This window comes from Chiloscyllium punctatum, chromosome 9 (genome assembly GCF_047496795.1).
Source record: "Chiloscyllium punctatum isolate Juve2018m chromosome 9, sChiPun1.3, whole genome shotgun sequence".
Lineage (NCBI taxonomy): Eukaryota > Metazoa > Chordata > Chondrichthyes > Orectolobiformes > Hemiscylliidae > Chiloscyllium > Chiloscyllium punctatum.
Window position 1 is genome coordinate 125974068 of NC_092747.1, and position 14269 is coordinate 125988336.

At 38.7% G+C, this 14269-nt stretch overlaps 1 protein-coding gene across 3 annotated transcripts in view; it reads left to right on the top strand.

Moving 5' to 3' along the window:
- The window catches only part of tpp2 (tripeptidyl peptidase 2), a 102148-nt gene extending 88920 nt beyond the window's left edge, over positions 1-13228 (top strand). For 2 of the 3 annotated variants that reach the window (XM_072578198.1, XM_072578197.1), the window contains 5 exons: positions 1633-1729; positions 7187-7317; positions 8468-8675; positions 10060-10179; positions 11685-13228. In XM_072578198.1, the coding sequence (XP_072434299.1) occupies positions 1633-1729; positions 7187-7317; positions 8468-8675; positions 10060-10179; positions 11685-11774 (646 nt within the window). In that variant the 3' untranslated portion in view covers positions 11775-13228. Of the gene's footprint in view, positions 1-1632; positions 1730-7186; positions 7318-8467; positions 8676-10059; positions 10180-11684 lie in introns of those variants that run through there. The other variant, XR_011961582.1, reaches the window with a different exon arrangement.
- The last annotated feature ends 1041 nt before the right edge of the window (positions 13229-14269 follow it).

Consider the following 14269-nt stretch of genomic DNA (forward strand, 5'->3'; position numbering starts at 1 on the left):
CAATAAATGGACTTTTGGAAAATAATGAATCTGATTCAGCTTAGTCAGCATGGATTGGTGGATGGAATTTAGATTAGATTACTTACAATGTGGAAACAGGCCCTTCGGCCCAACAAGTCCACACTGACCCACCGAAGCGCAACCCACCCAGACCCATTCCCCTACATTTACCCCTTCACCTAACACTACAGGCAATTTAGCATGGCCAATTCACCTAACCTGCACATTTTTGGATTTTGGGAGGAAACCCACAAAGACAAGGGGAGAATGTGCAAACTCCACACAGAGTCGCCTGAGGCGGGAATTGAACCCAGGTCTCTGGCATTGTGAGGCAGCAGTGCTAACCACTGTGCCACCCCAACAAGTCCACTCTGAAGAGTAACCCACCCAGACCCATTTCCCTGTGACTAACACAACTAACGCTATGGGCCATTTAACATCTTTGGACTGTGGGAGGAAATCCATACAGACACGGGGAGAATGTGCAAGCTCCATACAGACAGTTGCCTGAGGTTGGAATCGAACCTGAGACCCTGGTGCTGTGAGGCAGCAGTGCTAACCACTGAGCCACTGTGTCTGCTGGAATATTTTGAGGATGTTACTATCAAAATTGAGAAAGGAGAGTTGGTGAGTTCGTGGACTTTCAGAAGGCTTTTGATGAAGTCCCTTAAAGAAAGTCGGCTAGCAGAATTAAAGCACATGGCATATGACGTAATAATTTGGCATGGATTAAGAATTGATTATCAGGAAAAAATATGGGTCATTCTTGCACTGGCAGACTGTACCTATGGGCTACTGCAAAGATCAACACTTGGGCCCCAGCTGTCCATCATATAAATGAACTATTTGAATGTGAATGCTAAAGGTAATACACTAAGTTTCCCAATAACACAATGCTAGAAATGTGCGACGTGAGGCAATTTCAGAGTATCTCTAAAGAGACAAATTTTGTGAGTGGGCAAGAATATAATATATGGAATATAATGTAGACAAATAAGAGATTATTCACTTTGGTAGAAAGAACATATATGCAGTGTTTCTTTAAATCGTAAAAGATTAGACACTGTAGATTTGCATGTGAACCTGGGTGTTCTCATGAATAAGTCACTGAAGGTTAACATGTAAATACATAAACTATTAATGAATTGAATTAGATTTATCGTTGCATGTTCTCAAATGAGTACAGTGAAACATTTATAAGTCTCCACTTATGTGCCATCTTAGAGACAAAGGTACCCAAGTACAGTTTCTTCAGTTACAGATTAGTTACAGTGTAATAATGTCGGCAACATGGCATTATCTTAGGTACAGAGCACCTGCGTACAATCCTTAGTAACAGAATAGAGAAATGAAGAAAAGTTACATTCCACCTACACACAGTATAACGATAGGTCAGAGAAACTAGTAGCAAAGTTAGAAAGACAGACATCAGACAGGCGAATGGAATGTTAGCATTTATTACATGAGGTTTTGAGGGCAGGAATAACAAAGTCATGCTTGAATTGTATAAAAGCTTAGTTAGATTCCAGTTAGAGCACTGTGTGCAGTTTTGGTCTCCTTGCCTTAGGAAGGATATTATTACCTTAGAGGGAGCGCAATGATGGTTCACCAGATTTGTTTGTTTTTCTTTAGATTGGACATGAATACGCTGTATGAAGAATTGAAAGAGTCTTATCCTACGCATCTTCCTCTATATGTTGCACGATTGCATCATTTGGACAATGAAAAGGTTAAAATACATTTGAAAGTTGTTTTAGAAATGCACAGAAACATGCAAAAGTGAAGAAAATTTAACTTGCCTCAATGCCAGTGAGTGATGTGACCTTGTGCTGCTCCAAACTGTGTAACTACTGCCGAGGCTTCTCTGAAGTTGCCCAGAGATCTGTCTTTGACCCCTCTTTTTGTAAAGACATTATCTGAAGGCACAAGGTCAAATTTCAGATGTATGATATACTGTATACTGTTATCATCTGGCTCCACCTCTTAGTCATAACCCTTGACCTCTAATTAAGTCTGTGCACTTAGACTACCTGACAGTCATCAATGTGCCAAACATTTCTCCAGATGGCCATATGGAAGAATGCTTTTTCGGTCCTACCTCCCTAGCTACATCTTTATAATAAGTGAAACCTTGGCATTCTGTTTGACCCAGGGATGAACTCCAGTCCCACATGTTGTTATTAATTACCAAAAATAATTATTTCCATGTAACTTGCAGCACAAGCTAACCACCACCACTGCTGAAATCCTTGTTACATCCTGCTCTATTGAAGGAAACATTGGATTATGCACTTTTCTTTATTTTGGGGGCTACAGACCTCTTGATTTTCCAAACTTTGATTAAGTATGTTATCAATGGACATGTTTTTATACTTGTCCTATATTTGGCTAAAACTTGTAGTTGAAAGGAAGTGATTTGGCTGTTGCTGAATGACTTTGTGGTTCATTTAAAATGTTGTGCTGCAACAAATTGCTTCCAGACATTATTTGTCGTATGTAGTTTTCTTTGCAAGTTTAGCATGTGGGAAACTGAAGAGTGGTCGCATGTATTCTCCTCAGCAAAGAGATTTCAGATGTATGATATACTGTATACTGATATCATCTGGCTCCACCTCTTAGTCATAACCTGATGAACAGCCTGATGAACATTCTCTGAACTGCCTCCAGTGCCAATATACCTTTCCTTAGATAAGTGACCCAAAACTCTTCACAGTATTCCACCTGTAGTCTGATTAGAGCCATGTACAATTTAAGCAAGAATTCTGTATTTTTGGCTGTCACCATTTAAATAATATTCAATTCCTTTATTCTTGCTGAGAGAGTGCATAATCTCGCATTTTCCAGATTATATTCAATCTGCAGAAGTTTCTGTCCATTCATTTAAATGTCTGTATCCCTCTGTAGATTCTTTGTATCATCCTCATCACTTTCCTTCCCACCTATTTAACACAAACCCAGTGATAGTCCATTCCCTTCCATCATCCCAGTTACTAACATATGTTATAAATAATTGCTGCTCCACTACTGATCCCATTGGCAGTCTACCTGTTACAGATTGCCATCTTGAAAATGTTATCCCAATCCCAACTCTGTTGTGTTTTTAGTTAGTCAATCCTTCATCTATGCCAATGTACTGGGGTGGCATGGTGGCTTAGTGGTTACCACTGCTGCCTCACAGCACCAGGGACCTGGATTTGATTCCAGCCTCGGGCCCCAGTCTATGTGGAGTGCACACATTCTCCCCCGTGTCTGTGTGGGTTTCCTCCCACAATCCAAAGATGTACAGGTTGGCTGAACTGCCATACTAAATTGTCCCGTAGTGTTTAGGGATGTGTAGGTTAGGTACATTAGTCAGGGGTAAATATAGGATAATAGGGAAGGGGAATGGGTCTGGGTAGATTACTCTTCGAAGGGGTTGATGTAGACTTGTTGGGCTGAAGGACATGTTTCCACACTGTAGGTGTTCTATGGTGCTGCTCTGAGCACATTGAATTCTTATCTTATTCAGTTGCCAACAAGCAATATCTTATTGAACATCTTTGGAAATCCAAATATATTATATCTACTGCTTCCCCTTTACCTATCATCTTCAAAGAATTCTAAAAATAATTGTCCTTTTTATGAAATTGTGCTGACTCTGCTTGATCGTGTTATATATTTATAAATGTTCTTCTATTGCGTCCTTCATAATGGGCCCATAACGTGTTTCCAATAACAGATGTTAAGCTAACCAGCCTATAGTTGCTTATTTTTGTTTCCCTCCTTTTCTGAATTTGGTTCCAGCTCTTTTCCAGAATCTAAGGATTCTTGGAAGATCACAAGCAGTGTACTATCTCTGTAGCGACTTTCTTAAAATACATGGTTGATACTCATTAGGTCTAGGGACTTACCAGGCTTTAGCCCCATTACTTTACCTCGTACTTTGCTCTCCAGTGATAATTATTGTACTTATTTTCAATCCCACTCCCTGCCCTGATGTAGAAGCAGAATTATGCCATTTGGTCCGTCGAGTCGGCTCCCCTTTTGCCCCTTGATTACTTAGTATTTTTGGAATATAGTTGTGTCTTCTATTGTAAAGACAGATGCAAAATATTAATTGAACTCTTCCACCATTTCCTAGTTCCCCATTATTATTTCTCCTCCCTAATGCTTCAATGGCCCTATGTTCAGTTGGGAGCTTGAATTTTTTTATATATTTGAAAAAGCTCTTGCTGTCTGTTTTCAAATTGCTTGCTAGTTTATCTTCAATTTTTTTTTTGATTATCATTCATGACATGGTTCAAAATTCTGGTCCAGAACTCTCATCCATATGTACAGCAGGTTAGCAATGAGAGGCATTCTGCCAAGTGAAACAGTATGAGAATACATGATCAGTTTTCTTGGGCCATGCTTCCACTGCCTACGCTGTTCCAGACTGAGCAGATCTGCAATACCCATCTGAGTGGGCATCAAGATTTGTCATACCCTGCTGCACTTAGTGGACATTATCAGGAAAATGTCCTGGCCATACCTTTCAAATGCCAATAAGGGGAAGGAGGATTTCAAAAGCATGTGATACAATGCAGATAGTCTCTTTTGCTCAGACTCAACGTGATGAAAAAAATCAGGGGCAATATCAGTCACCTCAACCACACCATTTACTGACAGTCCCATGTCTCTGTCTATTTTCCAATACTGATTATAATATAATTTTCTTCCTGACAAAAAAGTTCCAATCCAATTTTGTAAATTCAGTCCTGAAGTGATGCTGAAAAAAAAAACAGTCTCCCCTTTGTGCCCATCATTGTCTTTGGTTCTGGGGGGTTAATCTCCAAGTGAAGAGAATGCAGACGGACGTGAAAGACAACTTGGAGCACCTCTAATCCTGCGAGATCATACCCAGTAACAAGGTGTGCAGTTTAAAGTATCAGCCATCTGATTAGTTGGCAGAGATTGGAACCTAGCCTGCTAGCATTTTTACAGGATAGAGAGCCATTTTACAGAGCCACTGTCACTTTCACCAAATGGTGCTTTATCAAGTCCTTCTGATCTGGCTGAAATCAAATTGACAGATTTCTGGGATGAGTCAAAAAGTGTGCTGGAAAAGCACAGCAGATCTGGCATCTCAGGAGCAGGAGACTTGCTGTTTCAGACATAAGCCCTTCATCAGATTCCTGGGATGCCATGGAAACCCCTTTGAATAGCGGTGAGCAGAATTATGATAGCAGCGTTCTAAGGTTTTAAGAGAGCATTCCAACCTTTGAAGCAAATAATTTGTTGTGTTATGGAAACTGTGCTACCCACTGTAAGACATTGCATTTGGGTTCCACAGCTATTCTATTAAACTGTTTACCTGTTCAATGCTGGCAAGGATAGGCTCCAGTCTCTGGGAAAATCCCTGCACCAAGGTGGTGCTGGGTGCTTCCATGTTCTTTGATATGAACCCTGGTTTTCTAATGCACCAAATATTTGATTATGTGCACCAATCAACTTTCCTCTGTAGCCTGGCCCATCAAAGTCCACATCTCACTCTCTCTTCAAATGAATTAATGTGTGACCTTGCCAGCTGGAGCAGTTGTACCTTCACTCTTCTTTCCCACTGCCCTGGGTTGGGGGTCCTGTATTGGTGTTCCTTGTGTTTCATCATGTTCAGACCCCTCCTGTATCTAACATCTAGAACGTGCATTGTGACTGCAGCAGTGAGATAGAATGAGTTTGCCTCTTTATGTTCACTGTCATTTTCCTCTTCCTGTGCTGACTGAAAAGGCTGCATGTTTTGGCTGGCTGAAATGAAATACAAGGATTAGCTCGTGGTGAGGAGAGACTAGAAAGTAGACGTGTATACTTATGTTATCTGCAGCAAGTATGTCTGAGGTTGTGTATTGAGGGAGAAATGATATGAGTGAAAATGGATTCAGAATGCTGATATACTCATCATTGATCCTTCAGCCTGCTTCAGTAATGCCCCTCCCATGATAGCCAGCCATGTTTCTGCCCATGGAAGTTTAAATATTCAGGCACTCTGCTCTGCTCCCCATTCTTCATGGTTGCTTGCTATAATGCACCATCTTGTCCTGTAGGAAGGAATCACACCTGTCACTGTGTGGCAGGCTGTGGGATGAGGTTTGCAATAATGCTAAGTGTGTGAGAATAAAACCTATGAGTTAAAGGTTAATCACTGATGAGCAGAAATTATTGGTATCTCTGAGTGGGATGAGTGAAGGGAGCTGTAGCGATTGACTAGTAGATGAGGGTAGGGAAAGAACTGGTAGGATTTGCCATTTGAAATTGAATTGACACACCTTAATGACACAAGGCAGATTGTTGAACTTAATGCTTTTTCCATCTATTATCTTGCAGCAAAGCTTCTGGTATTGACATCTGCTGCTAATGATTCTCACTGTTCCTTTAGCATGGTTTAGCATTGGTCTGGTCGGTGTCTTAATTCCTTTCAGTAGATACAAGATGTCCTTCCTCCTTGATTACTCTTGTGAAAGATTTTCATACAATGCAGTGGAGTACGTATAGACAATCCTTGATATGTCACAGCTCACATTGACTTGTCTAGTGTTCCACACTTTGTGCACTCCCCAGTATATCACCCATTTCTGAGGAACAGCTGCCTTTAAGTAGCCCCAGTCATCAGTAATGGCTGGAACTTTACTGATCATTTATAGAGAGCATTTTCTGCACCAAGGCAATGAATGGGCTAAAGTTAATTATAATGCACTTCATGCCCATTTTTGGGGTGATCCAATTTCTCCCCTCTATCTGATATCCTCCTTGATAATCTTGCAGCCTCCACATCTTGCTCACCAAGTCCTGCTCACTAATTTCTTCAGCCATGGTGATGAATATTGGTTCCCTGTCTTCTAACATCATTCCCTGTTCTCCCATGCATCCTGCTGCTGCCCTTCATTTGAGAGCCTTCAGTTGACTTGGCTTTGCTCCTCTCCCTGGTAATCTCTCAACATTTTTTCCATCTTAAAAAGACTTCCTCAGCCATCTTTTCAACTCAATTTACAACCACCTCTATTTCCTCTAATTTGGCTCAGTCTCTATTCCTTTTAACTGACCTTACCCTCTCTTTCCCCAGTGCCTCCCTCATAATGAAACATGTAGCCTTCTCTCCACTTATAGTAATATATAAATACCTGTTCTCTGTTAATACAACCAATTCAAGGATTCTGACCTTTCTGTCATATAGGACCGAATCAAAAGAATAGATGGAATTGTGGAAGCAGCAGACGATATCATATCTCATATTGATCAAACTGCCTTAGCCGTTCATCTCGCCACGAAGACAGACTCCAGACCTGAAGCTGCTGCTGTCAAGAGGTGCATAATAACTAAGATTTAGTTTGGATTTCCATTGTTGACTTATAGAAGAAATTTCTGGAAATTAATAATTGATGTCTCGTTAACCTAAGTGTTTTATGTCTGTTCATTGTAGTACTGAACATGATCTCAAGAAATTACTCACAATTATAAGAAACTTTATTATTGTATTTTCTGATCTGGGATGTTGGATGTGAAATTGATCCATAACTCCAAACCTTGAACTCCGTTCTCATTTTTGTGAAAATCCAATGGTAAAATAAAAGAGAAAGTAAAATTCGAAACAGAATGTCTCCATAGTTAGAAACATTGCATTGTCCAGTCCATCGCTAAACCAGGCTCCCACCCATTGACTCCATCTATACCAGGTAAAAACCAGCCTGCCAACCATTGGCTCCATCTATACCAGCCCCCCATCCATTGACTCCATCTATACCAGCCTCCCATCCATTGACTCCATCTATATCAGCCCCCATCCATTGACTCCATCTATACCAGCCTCCCATCCGTTGACTCCATTTATACCAGCCCTATACCAGACCCACATCCATTGACTCCATCTATACCAGCCTCCCATCCATTGACTCCATCTATATCAGCCCCCATCCATTGACTCCATCTATACCAGCCTCCCATCCGTTGTCTCCATTTATACCAGCCCTATACCAGCCCCCCATCCATTGACTCCATCTATGCCAGCCCCCCACCCATTGACTCCATCCATATCAGCCCCCCATCCATTGACTCCGTCTATACCAGTCCCCCACGCATTAACTCCACCTAAACCAGCCCCCCACCCATTGACCCCACCTATGCCAGCCCCCCCATCCATTGACTCCATCTATACCAGCCCCCCATGCATTGACTCCATCTCTGCTTGCCACTGCCTCAGAAAAGCAATTAACATTATCAAAGGCCCCACCCACTCATCAAAGAAATATACCTTTGTTTTCTGAAACCATCCATCAAAGGTTTTGCTAAGTATTGCACAGACACAAACTACGTTCTGATTTTTCTTAGTAAGGTCTTAAAGATTTTGTTCAGCTTCAACTAATTAATTTGCTTAGACAAATGTTGTTTTCCAGGAAGATATATCTGTAAAGTGCTGAACTGTTTTGTTTTATTGTCTTCATTGTCATTCGATGCTTAGTGATATGGAGAAACAAAAATCCTCCCTGATTGATGCTTTGTGCCGAAAGGGCTGTGCACTGGCAGATAGACTTCTGCAGCTCCATTCACAGGATGGTGCTGCCTCAGAAGAGGCAGACAATACAGAAGATGATACCAAAGGCAGCTTCAAAAGCTTGACTGAAACTTTCTCAGAAATAATTAAATGGGCAGAACTCACTGATGCTAAGGTAAAGTTGTTTTCTTCATTTTGTTATTTCTGAAGGTGCAACTCATATACCTTGTTGTGGATTCAATGTTTAAAATTGCCTAGTGGTTACCCAAAGTGATTTTAACTTGGACCAGCAAGTTAAGATTTTACGAATCCCTCACTTTCCAACACAGTTATGCTTCAGAGTGCTCAAATTATTTAGTTTTTCACCCATAAAGATTGTTATTGCTGTTTGAAATATCCTGGTCCCTTCATCAAAAACAATTTGTCATTGTGCTAATACAAAAGAAAAGTACTACTGGAATGCTGATGTCAGAACTCTGATTCTGTATCTAAGACCATACATTAGTTCCAGCAGAGAGTGCTGACCTGAAACAGACCAAATTTAAGTTGAGCTGTGATCTACTTTAAACGTGGCAACCAGGACTCCGATCGAGAGGTGGTCCTCCCCATTTTTAATCGATCAAATCTTCAGTGCTAAGGAGCAAGGATTAAGGCATGAATCACATCAGGAAAACCCAAACTAACTAGTTTATGCAATATAATCAAAAGATTAATGACTGCTCCTTTAAGTATCCTCAATGACTGAGATTCCACAGTCCTCTAGGCTAGAAAATTCCAAAAAATCTGAACCATCTGAGTAAAAAACATTCTCACAATTTTGGTCCTAAATGCCATCCCCTTTATTTTAAAGTTCTACCCATACATCTATACTCCTCGATCGGAGGAAAGATCATACTTGCATTTATTCTATTTATTGCTTTAAGTATTTTGGATTTCACTAAGTTTCACCTTTCATTAAGTTGCTGAGATTGTCTCCGATACCACTTTATTTAAATAAAAGGAACAGAATTCTTTGTGATGTTTTAGGTCTGGCCTAATTAGTTTTAGCAAGGTTTGCCTAATTTTATTCTCCTTTCCCTTTTGAAAAAGGGCTGACACTCTGTTTGCCTTCCATAGCACCTGCTGAACCTGTGTGCTAGCTTGTGATTTATGCACGAGGATGTGCAGATCCTGTGGCACAAAAGTCTGTCTCCATTTAAATAATTTCAGCTCTTTTATTCGTCCTACAAAAAGGTAGATCTGTCATTCTCCCCACATTATTTTCCATTTACCAGGTTTTGGCCACTCGCTTATCCTGTCTGCATCTCTCTGTAGAGTCTGTATTATCCTCACCACTTGCTTTCACACCTTTTTTTTGGATTATCAGCAAACATGTCAACAGTGCATTCACTTCCCTCATCCAGGTCATTAATATTAATAGTGCAGTGATAAAATGAGAATCCTTGTATCAAAAGTTGGTTAAAATTGGAAAATTGTGGCAAGCTGAAATGTTTCTTGTTTCATTCTGTTTCCTGTATTGCAATACATCTAAATGCTTTAATTCCTGTTGGTCTTGATAGGTTTTAACTTTTGCATACAAACATGCACTCGTGAACAAAATGTATGGCCGGGCGCTCAAATTTGCAATTAAACTTCTGGAGGATAAGCCAAGTAAGGAAAACTGGAAAAATTGCATTCAGGTAAGACTTATTTGTATTAATTTGTTGCAATAGATGACAACATATGCACATGTAAAAGAGCAAGAATCAGTAGCAGTGAGGAGAGATTTATGCATGTGTAAATATTGAATCCAGTATAAATTCTTCCCTTGGTAGAGCATTTTGGTGGGAGTGATCATAATTGAGTTAAATTCAATGTAGTTATGGAAAAGCCTTGCTACTCTCAATTAAGCAAGGCATATGTTTCTGAACTGTGTGATTTATCAAATATGAATTGGAATCCATTGCTTGAAGAAAAATCAGTGTCAGTTCAGTGTGTTTGAAGATATTCCAAGAGAAAATGGTGAGCAGTCCCACCAAGAAAGAGGATGGAGTCAAGCCCTTTTTGCTCACTTGCCCGATTGTCCCAGTGTGTGGTGATTGCCAGTTTGGTAACTGACAACTTTGAAGTGACATGAACATTCATCTAAAACATTATTGGACTGCTTGACTATGGTAATCAAGTCCTAACAGCTGCTTTAGGATGTGATTGTCATGTCCAGCATAAAGTGGTCCACTTGACTTTTCCATTTCGATTGTGACAATATTCAATTACATTCAAAAGTTTTAATGTTTTCAAGGAGTTAGCTATAGTTTTTGGGACTAAAAGGATCAAAGCATATGGGGAGAAAGCAGGAACAGGTTACTGAGTTGGATGATCAGCCATGATCATATTGAATGGTCGAGCAAGCTGGAAGGGCCTACTCCTGCTCTTAGTTTCTATGTTGCTACATGACCTGACTAACTATCCTGAAAAAGATCTTTGGAGGTCACCAATGGAGAACTAAATAGTACTATTTTTAATTGTTTTAATATGGAGGCAGGGGGTCATCGAAATTGATAAGCGTGATTATCAAAATCTCTCCCTCCAATTGGACAACAAGGTTGTGAAAATTAAATTAGTCGGTAGTGTTTTATTAGTAATTACATCAAAATTAGATGGTCACTATACCATAAGACATAGGAGCAGAAATTAGGCCATTCAGCCCTTTGTGTCTGCTCTGCCATTCAATCATGGCTGATAAATTTCTCAAAGCTGAAAAATGTGTTGCTGGAAAAGTGCAGCAGATCAGGCAGCATCAAAGGAGCAGGAGAATCAACGTTTCGGGCATAAGCCCTTCTTCAGGAATGAGCAGAAATTTCTCCTGCTCCTTTGATGCTGCCTGACCTGCTGCACTTTTCCAGCAACACATTTTTCAGCTCTGATACTCCAGCATCTGCAGTCTTCACTTTCTCCTAGTTAATCAATTTCTCAACCCCATTTTCCCACTTCTCCCCATAACCCTTGATCCCTTTGACAATCAAGAACCTATCTATCTCCGTCTTAAATATAGTCAATGACCTGGCCTCCAGCTTTGTGTGGTAGTGAATTAAAACTATGGTGTTGTTCACCACACACTTCCTATATCATGCAAAATATGTATGTTACTGGTTTGTTGCTCTGTCTTAGATGTTTCCTGTAATATTCATGTGTTTGTTTCACTTAGATAATGAAGTCTCTTGGATGGAGCCATTGTGCATCATTTACAGAGAGCTGGCTTCCAGTAATGTATCCACATGACTATACTCCTTTTTAGGATGATTGTCACAGGCATCAAATTGATTCAAGAAATTAAATTTAATAATTTTTATACTTTTGTCTTATTTTCTAAGTATTTTGGACTTTTATACAGTATGTTTTCATTCATTAATGGATATAATAATTGTATGACATTTCAGTTACTGCTGTTTGCCATGGTATAATACTTGATTTAAAAATAAATTGTGCATTGTTCAATTTTCTTTCGAAGCTTAAGCAAACAAGGTGCTTAGGCCTCCTAGGTATGATACTAGGTGTTCTTTAGGTTTAATTGTTACTGTTTTAAAATAGATATTTATTTATTGAATAGTCTGGTATTCATTTATTTACATTTAAAATTTATGCATATTTATCAGTTACAACCTTTTTTGCCCTCTACTGGGCCCAACTTGTTTGTAATATTTGTCATTTTATCCCAAGACATAAGGAAATGAGTCTAATTCTAATACCAAACTATTCCTGGGCACTTTCTTTACCTGCAATGAAATACCCAGACTGAAACTGAAAAATATTGGCATCATACATCAATTTCAGTAGGCCTGTGGTGCTCAAATTAAACTTGTGACAATATGGAACAGGCAAGTTATCAATGCATTATCATAATTGTTTAGTGAAATTAATGCAGTTGATATTTTGATTGTCGTCTTGGGTAGTTTTCCAATGCCTTACATTTTCATATGAAAAAAATGCATATATTTAACGACCTTTAGTGCATTTGTACTTTGCCTACCCCCAATTGGCCCAAGTATACTATTGAAGGGGATACAAATGGATATTCAATGCTTTAAAATTATTATTACCTTGAACAATATGATTCCAGTCTGTACAAAAATGAGTAAAGTACAGTGGCATTTAACAAATTTTGCTAAGCAACTCTAATTTCCAATTGGGTTAATCAGAAAATTAAACTTTGAAAATTTATAACTCTCATCTTGATTAAACCTGAGAGTACAGGCAAAGTTGTGACTGATATAGGAATGGTTTAATGTAATGCATTTATTAAGCAAGTCATACGTAAGGTCTTTTAAAGGAATAATCTGAATAAAGCTTCGCCAAACAAGAAGAATTGTGTTCATAATGCAGGTTGCATGGGTGCAGTGCCATGGTATTGCTACATTTTAAATTAAGGTCCAATATTCTTGTCTTGAATCTGAATACCCAAGGTGCATGTAAAGGCTACATTGGGTAGGTTAGGAGACTTGTGAAGATGGGTACTGGTATCCATAAATCTGTGGTTGGAAGATTTCTGTGGATGGGGAAACGTTCAAAAGCTTCTTGCAATCGGTTCAACCATTTTATCATTTTAAGATGTGTGGTATACCATTTATTGTTCAAAGACCATGAAAACATGATTACCCAACTTCAATTTAATGTATAAACATGTGTATTGTAGTTCTTTTTAAGTAAAAAAAATCCAATATTAAAATGCCAAACCATGATGCATAAAACAAAGACTTGTATGACTAAGTTTCTATTTTAAATATACTTAATGATCTTTTCTATAATATTTCCAAACTTTTATTTTCAATTTTGAAATGAAATCTTGGTATGCCAGAAAGTACTTGGAGTTAATATTGTTCAATTTATAACCCAAAGACATTGAAATATAACATTTTAATGTTGTGTAGCACAGTCAGGGATTTTTTCCATTACCTTATGATGTTTGGACATATTGCTCTTTGCCACATAACTACATTTCTTGTACAATTACTTAAATAAGTTGAATCTTTTATATGATAGAAGTGCAAGGCCTGCACAATTTGTTAATAACCAGTTCTAAACCATGCATTTGGTTGCTATCCATACAACCAAAATTCATGAATGACCGTAATCCCTTCAACTTTATACAATGGTGGAATTGTTTCACCACTTGGTAAGAGGTCTTTTACACTTTTATGCAGTTCTAAAAGTTTTGCACTACAAGCCTGGGTGCTTTGTTGCAAATTCCCCACCTTTAGCTCACCTCAACAAACAGAAATCAGACTACTAACTCATGCAGAAAATAGTTTTGGTATGCCACAGTTAAAATGTTATATGATATACGTAAGTTTCTGTTTAAGCTTTCAGTTCAGTGTGCCCAAATCTGGGAAAGGGGAATGTCTTTGGACCTAAGTAGAAATAACTGTCCAAGTCTGTGTGTTACATGTGAAATCAAGAAATATGACCCCTGGAAGTAGGTTAGAATTTATTTAAGGAACTTAAGTTACAAAAACAAGCCATTTAAATGAGAGGATTGATTTCATTCTGTATCTGTAATATTTTTCAGTTTGTTTTTGGGCTTCTTATTTTTGATTCCTGAGTAATTTGTATGTCAGCTATTTGCTGGTAACAAGCACATTCTTAACACCAGTTATTTACATCCAGTTATTAACCTAGTCTGTGATGCACAAAATATATTGAAATAGTTAATATGGTGTTTACAGGATTTGTTCATCTGCTTGTATAGTTTTACATCATTATTGGTGCAATTTTATACAAAAAATGCACAATACT